General features: G+C 43.4%; 1 protein-coding gene across 3 annotated transcripts; it reads right to left on the reverse strand.

Moving 5' to 3' along the window:
* Window positions 1-1,752: 1,752 nt before the first annotated feature.
* On the reverse strand, window positions 1,753-5,827 carry LOC147443698 (F-box/kelch-repeat protein At1g67480-like). Of its 3 annotated transcripts, none has more exons than XM_086526503.1 (3): window positions 5,543-5,827; window positions 3,900-4,648; window positions 1,753-2,536 (listed from the first exon to the last, which is right to left on the reverse strand). In XM_086526503.1, exons 2-3 carry the CDS (start codon window positions 4,319-4,321, stop codon window positions 1,909-1,911), a joined length of 1,050 nt encoding a protein of 349 aa, XP_086382629.1. In that variant the 5' UTR covers window positions 4,322-4,648; window positions 5,543-5,827; the 3' UTR covers window positions 1,753-1,908. The 3 variants fall into 3 exon arrangements, with proteins under 3 accessions (XP_086382629.1, XP_086382626.1, XP_086382628.1); XM_086526500.1 differs by having other exon boundaries at window positions 5,534-5,827; XM_086526502.1 differs by lacking the exon at window positions 5,543-5,827 and adding an exon at window positions 4,784-4,923.
* Between the last annotated feature and the right edge of the window lie 2,124 nt (window positions 5,828-7,951).

A 7,951-nucleotide genomic window follows, 5' to 3' on the forward strand; every position in this document is an offset into this window, starting at 1 on the left:
ATGCTAATTGCAACGCAAATTGTCAGATATTGCTCCCTTAAACAGACCTGGAAGATAAGGAAGAACTGGTATTCGATAACACCATGGAAACAACCAAGTTCATAAAATAATTCAAGAAAGCAAGAGGATGATTCTAACCCTAGTAGGGAAATGGAAGAACTAGGATGAGTGGATAAGTTGAAGAACATCGTGGTAACCTGCTAGCAAGGTTTAAGACGTGGACCTTCCAAGGTGACTTCCCTGTCAATCAATGTATCTATGGTCTCCTTGTGATGTCATGGCTCGATGCAAGCATGACAAGAATTTGTAATTTTTTAGGTTGATCAATACTCACCATTGTGAGTTTTGCAAAAGAAAAAAAAAAAGGAAATGAAAAGTCCCATGACAAAGTCAAAAGACTTTCATATCCATATATAAAGAGGTGATTCAAATGAGCATTCATATATTTGTACTTTTCTTCTTGTTTTCTTTCCTCTGGCGTTTTCTTTTCTGCTCTTTAAAGTTTTTTTGCACCATGCAGTTTGTATGTGTAGGTGGTGTTTTTTTTTTTTTTTTTTGAGCCAATTGATAGTGTTTTTTTTTTTTTGAGCCAATAGGAAAAGTATACATTAAAGTTTTCTCACCCAATGTGCAATTTAATAAAGAGGATCAAATTGGGGATTCACTTGTGATGCATAATTTTAACATTTTGATGAAGAAGATTATCTGTATCGTGTAGATATTGTTGTAAAATTCTCTTCTTTCTTTTGAGCTTGTTGAGGGTTGAAACTACTTTATCAAAATTGCATGTGGGCTTGTTTATGAGAGCTAAAACTGAAAAGTGCAACAATATGTGCTTTTGGGAAGGTATGAGTGGGTGAGGTTTTTTGCATGACAAAGTGGAATCATTTAGCAGTCATTTTCCTCGTTGAATGAGCATGACTTGGTGCATGGCATTTTGGGCTGGCATACTCTTGTAACTGCAAAAGGCAAGGTTGAAGTGGAAGAGTTTGGGTTTTGAATAAATGTAAAGCTGCCTCTTTGATTAGCAACTGGAAATTTCGAAGCTACTACTCATACTAAGAAGGTTGATAAGGAGCACAAGAAATCTTAGAAAACCCTTGAAAGATTTAGAAGGTTAGTGCTCTTCTCATCAAGAGCTTGAAAAATCCTACCATCCTTCACAAAATGCTAAGAAAAATACATTGCTACAGATCATCAAAGATTGGTTGGTAAAAGAGGCTAAGAAAAAAACAAAATTTGGCTATTGTTGATGCTTCTTAAACAAGTGAGGAGTCTACTAGTGGACATTGCAAATATGAGATAACCGCATAATGCATGTGTGTGTGTGTGTGTGTGTGTGTGCGTGTGTGAATCCTTAGGAAGCCACTTAAAGCGGGTAGGATACTATGTAAACATAAGCATCAAAGAAGAGCATGGAGATGCAGAGGTGGAGCATGAGTTCAACATGTAGGCCACTATGAGAGCTCAACATTTGTTAACCAATTTGTATAAAGAGGGGCATTCTCATCCTTTAATGCAAAGCCATTGTTCATCACAACCTTGGCCCTGCTTGTCGATCCGGATCGCACTCTTGCACAAATCTGTGAAAACCTGTCCATTGAAATTGCCTCAAAAGCCTGCAATAATCTTGGAGATGACAGAGCTTCGATACAAAAGTACTCAAGTGACTTGATGCGTCGGCAAATGCCGCTATAACCTATCACTCCTTGCATTTGAAGAAAAACCGATACTACCCATAGTGGACAGAACTAAGAAATTAGATTGAGCATTAATAGAACGAAAACGACGAATGTGGCATCATACATAAACAGTGGCATGTTTATTCCAACTCTAAGATACACAGAGGGCAACACAATCAATTTCTATGTCCAGAAGCTTGCTTTTGAAACTTGAGTTACCGCAGCTTTAGGCCGTAATGGTTGCACAAGAGATGCAGGGGCCCAGAGGATACACCGCAGAAGTCTGCCAATCATCACTCCCACTTGTGTTGGGATCATACACCAATGTTTTGCAGCCCGAATCTGTCCTCCTTGGAAAAAGCAAAATTTTGCCATTGAAACTGCCCAAACAGAAGCCCAAACTCAAACTCCCTGTTAGTGGGATAGGCACACTTTTCCAGGCATTTTGTGCAGGATCATAGACCGCCAGCTTCCTCTCATTCTTCCATTCTATGCAATAGACTTTCTTGTCAAGGCATGCATGTGCTAAAACCATCACACTCCCACTTTTCACCTCCCCCCACTCCTTCGTGAAGGGGTCGTAAACTGAGATAGACCTTGGACTGCCTATCGTCAAACTTGCCCGCCCTCCCATCACATACAATTTTCCTTCTATACCAAACGCAATACTACCCCATCGGGCTCGATTCAAGCTTGGTACATGATCCCACTCATCTTTCTGTAGATCATATACCTCCACACTAGAAAGATTCTTTCCGCTTTCACCGCGGCCACCAACAGCAAAGACACGTCCACCCAAAACGGTACAGGCGAACTCGTACCTGGCTGCACACATGCTCGCAACCTTGCTCCACCTGCAAAACCAGAGAACGATGCAGCTATTAAATGATGCAGATTCCCTGGCATAGGCACACACTGCTGCACAGTTCCAACGGCATTGACCTCTTTAAATTAGATGGCCAGACATCTTAAGCTTGCAAACTGGCAACCACATGAAGAGCTAACAGAACATTATATATACCCAAATGAACTGGAGAAAAATCTCATTTCACCTATGAAGTAGAGTGCAAGCAATAATTATCAGCTTCAATGATTGATTAACCTATTACAACTCAACCTGGGGCTGCTGCTGTAGTTCAGCCTTGAGACTTGGAGATTATGAACATGGAGAATTTTAACAGCTCTAAGCACTTTCCCTGCTGATGTACCCTTCTGGATCACAATTGTGTACGGAGGAGACTACCATTTCAGAAGCAATTATAACCTATTACAACTCAACCTGGGGCTGCTGCTGTAGTTCAGCCTTGAGACTTGGAGATTATGAACATGGAAAATTTTAGCGGCCCTAAGCACTTTCCCTGCTGGTGCACCCTTCTGGATCACACTTGTGTACCGGAGGAGATTCCCAAGGCAAGGAATCATACAGCCGCAGAAGAAAAATGCAAGCAATGCAACCTATCAAGACTGACATCTATTCAATTGATGCCATCTGTATGACATGCACAAGCGACAACAGTACCTAAAACCTTAGTAATTACCTCCATTATTCACTATCTACCTTCAGATCAAGGGGGGACTCATCATCCACACACCAGAATTTGGGCAACAAATTCCACCCACGAAACCTTAAAACAATTTTAAGTACATGGGCAGCGCAAGCATACAACCTACCCAAAACACTCCTGCACACCGCAAAAAGCAAAGACCAGAATCAACCCCTCCTCCTTCCCACCACCCACCATGAAGGCAATGTGGAAAAAAGAGTCTGAAATTTAACAAGCATGGTCCCTGGTGCAGCAGCCAGCTCAGCTCTTGCACATACACCTCAAATAACGTCGACATATAACCAACAGGGGTCATGTCCAAAATAGCATAATCTAATATGGGGTGAAGGCCATCATATCCAGGCTATTTAAACTTATGCTTACTCAGCTGATGGCTGATGCTAGTTTTCTCGCATCTTTTGGAGATACATTGCTGGTTTGTTCGCAACGATCAGCTCTTTTGAGGCCTCTTGCAGTTATGGATTTTTTGTATCTATCAAAGCCTCACTTCCTAGAAGCTTCTGGTAGAGATAACTGTTCATTTACTGATATGGTTATGGTTGTATCTGTTGATATGGTTATGCTTGTATTTAATGAACATCTTTTACAAATTCTCTTTTCGATATAGAGTTCCAACCAAAAAAAAACAAGAATCCTTGAATAAATTGCTGACCTGTTCAATGCTGAGTCGTACTTGAGTACATCAGCAACCGGTTTTAATCCACCAGTTCCTTGACAAGAGCCCCCCATCACTAGGAGTTTCCCATCGATGACAACAAAACCAAATCCAGATCTCATCGGCCCAGGCATAGGTGGAAGACTCGTCCAATGGCTACAATCCAGGCTGAGAACTTGCCACTGCAAGGCCTGAGACCTTGGATCTGATATCAATGCATAAAGCCACTCTTCCAAGGTACCTGCTTCCCTCCGGATAATATGGAACTCTTTACTTTGCAAAAGAGCTTTCCATGCTCTCGAAACACAGCTCATGACAGGAAATTCAAGGCGAGGAACAAGTGCAAGACACAACTTTGCAACATCATTTGGAAGCCCAGGTATCAACAGACCCTCCATTGGTGGATTGCTACTTGCCATGCTAAGCCAGAATAATGAGGCAAACTAACGTAGACTGTTTCATTGAGAAACTCAGCTTACCCACAGTTCAGATTGCAAATTAAATAACCACGGTTCTTGTCTATTGTTGAATCTGAAATCCCACTGCTAGATAATGGATAGACCCGATACAAGCTTTTCATGAAAGTCGGGGCTGTATTGGTGATGCTGCTTTTTCGCGGACCGAGAGCAGCCAAGAAGTTGTGACATTCCTCTTGTGCAATTATTTGAGGCAGCTGTTATGAGCAAGGTGTTCAATGGAACACTTTCCAGAGAAGGTGCTGCTGCCGCAAGAAACATTTCCTAACCCTGCATCAGTAGATTCAGCTCTCTCTCTCTCTCTCTCTCTCTCTCTCTCTCTCTCTCTCAGGTCTGATTCTTAAAGGCTAGAGCAGCCGGGAAACATCAATATACAAGGAGGCTAACACAGGATTTTCAAGATACATGTGGTATGGGCAATGGCAATTGAATCAGCTTGAAGAGCACAGTGCGATAGAAGAATAGCCCGAGAGCGATCAAATCCCATTTAAGGTGAAGCCAAGCTAAGACTCGACAGTCCATAGAATGAGAAGACCTGCTGAATCAGCATTTTTGGACGCTGAGGCTAATTTATATACACTGTGGGCGCCAGAGGCACACACACACCACAGCGCGGATTGATAGGCCTAGCAGAGCTTTGTGGTTCTACGAGGCTATGGTGGACCAAACACCATGACAACGATGCAAAAGAGGCGTGTCAAACTCCAATTACGAAAAAGACTAGAATATAAGCCCACATAGCAGCACAAGGACAGATATTATGTCATAAGCTTAGGAAACCTACTACTAGACTATGGTGTTAAGTCATGCAACGATATGGTCACACACAGGGGCTTGAAAGGCAGGAATTAAAAGGAAAAAGACGACTACGGTCTGAGATGGGGAAAATCGAATCCTGTGGTTAGGAGGGGCTGCAGTGCCACATCGTGATGATCAGGAGTAGGACGATAAAAAAGATGATTGGCATGAGCAGTGGCGTGAAGGCCCTAGCTCCACTACCCTTTAGAAACCTCTCTCTCTCTCTCTCTCTCTCTCTCTCTCTCAAACGAAGGCACGAAAGACACCATGTCTGCCACTCAATCGCTTCAGAATTCCAGACGTTAAGCCCGAGTAGAAACCCTCACTCACAACAAAGAAAGAAATTACAGTACTGACCGAAGCTACCTCGCTGCCTAGAGCTGCGGCAGACCCAAAGAATGACGAGCTCGAGAACCTCGGCTGAGCCAGACAAGAGCCATTTAGTAGGTATTCCTGCGGTCTGGCTATCGATATGGCCAAGATGCACGCAGGAAAACTGGCGGAATAGACAGAACTCTAGCGTCCATGGATACCTTCATGATCACCGGCAATGCCGGGTTTTAAACCAGGGGCCCTCGATCGACCTTCCAATCTCCGTCGCTTCCAAATTCCACGGTCGACCTTCCCATTCCCATAACCTTCGGGGTGGAGATGCCTCCCCCAAATCTAGCACGGGACAATCTATCTATCTACTTAACAGATGATGATACTATATATTAAGGAGACTGGTTTTCCAGTGCCACGTGTCAAAGTTTGTTGCATCCGGTGAGTTCCGGTTTATATGAGTGAGAGGGAGAGGGGGAGAGAGAGACGGCCGGCCATAGTTTTTATACTATATATTAAGGAGACTGGTATTCCAGTGCCACGTGTCAAAGTTTGTTGCATGCAGTGAGTTCTTGTTTATATGAGTGAGGGGGAGAGGGGGGGAGAGAGACGGCCGGCCATACTTTACTCTATTATGGAGAAGGATTTCTAGCAAACCACGTGGCACAAAAGGGTGAATCCAAGCTGCTCCTTTTTCTCCCCGATTGTAACGTTCCTTTTTCTCCCAGGTCTCGCCACTTGCTTCTATGTTGCTAAAACTTGATTGCAACGGCTGGGAATCTCTCTCTCTCTCTCTCTCTCTCTCTCTCTCTCTCTCTCTCTCTCTCTCTCTCTCTCTCTCTCGCGTTGAGGTGGTGAGCTCGGGAACGAATTGGTGAGCCAACAGGCAGCACTAACCATCATGGGAGGTGAAGAGGCCACAGATACACACGCAGAGAGAGAGAGAGAGAGAGAGAGTCCTTGCTTGAGCAGTACGAGCAGCCACAATCTACTCTGTGATGAGCAGTTTCTAGGTAGTCATATGAACAACCACGATCAACTCTTATATGATGATCTGTGGTAAACAATTGCCAAGTAGTCATCTCGCTGTGTGTGTGTGTGTGTGTGTGTGTGTGTTTTGGTGTGTCTGCTGTGGGTTTCTCCTAAGTTGTTAAGCATGCAAGGACACGAAGGTGCGGCTTCAGGCACATGACCTCTTGGCGGACAAAACTCTGTTGATATAAGTGTGCACAACCACCAACAGGAAAGAGTAGTTATGTATTATCAGAAACCCAAGCATCCGAGCTGATGATATTCTTGCTTGGATGCACAGCTACCTGGCCCCCATTCAATTCAACGAGGAGAGCAATTAAGCATCGTGAGCCGAAAGGGAGGCAGACCCTCAGCTTGGCCAACGAGAGAAGGTGAAGAGGTGGGAGTCGATGAAGTGGCAGTTGAGAGAGAGAGAGAGAGAGAGAGAGAGAGAGAGAGAGAGAGAGCTTTAAGTGTGAGAGAAGCTACTATACAAGCTAATATACAAGAGATGTAGAAAAGTGATGTACTACCCTACACCTAACTGCTTGCGAAAATGTGCAAAGCTCTCTGAGGGAAGTCCTTTTGTAAGTAGTTCAGCAGGATTTTCTGTGGTGTGAACTTTGACAAGCTGAAGTTGCTTATCCTCAAGCATTTCTCTGATGAAATGATACTTCACATCCACATGCTTTGTCTTTGAGTGATAAACTGGATTGCGAGCCAATTGTATAGCACTTTGACTATCACAATATAACACAGGCATCTCTTCTTTGATTCCCAAATCTGTTACTAGTCGATCAAATTGATTCTTTGCATGCCTCTGATGCTGCAACATATGTAGTAGATTGAGTAACACAATCTTGTAATCTAGAACGCCATGATACTGCTCCACCAACCAATGTAAAGACATACCCTAACGTAGACCTTCGGTTGTCTAAGTCACCTGCATAATTTGAGTCTGTAAAACCCTTTACACTTAGCTCCTGACTCCCATAGCATATACGCATACTCTCTGTAGCTTTCAGGTATCTCAATATTCCTTTCACTGCCTCCCAATGTTTCTTGCCTGGGTTTGACATGTATCGACTTACTACTCCCACTGCAAATGCAATGTCTGGGCGAGTAGCAATCATTGCATACATTAAACTACCCACTGCAGACGCATATGGAATCTTATCCATTTCAGCCTGTTCTTCCTCAGACACAGGACAATCTTGTTTGCTAAGTTTCACATATGGTGGCAATGGAACACTCAATGCCTTTCCCTTCTCCGTATTGAAACGTTGCAAAACCTTGTCAATATACTCTGTTTGAGATAACCAAATCAACTTCTTTGATCTGTCTCTCTCAATGCGCATACCAAGTATATGACTTGCCTCACCCATGTCTTTCATGTCAAACGATTTTGCCATCTTTGACTTCAAAGCTGAAATTTCTTCC

Source organism: Adiantum capillus-veneris, chromosome 13, assembly GCF_014529385.1.
Source record: "Adiantum capillus-veneris isolate H3 chromosome 13, ASM1452938v2, whole genome shotgun sequence".
In the NCBI taxonomy this organism is placed as follows: domain Eukaryota; kingdom Viridiplantae; phylum Streptophyta; class Polypodiopsida; order Polypodiales; family Pteridaceae; genus Adiantum; species Adiantum capillus-veneris.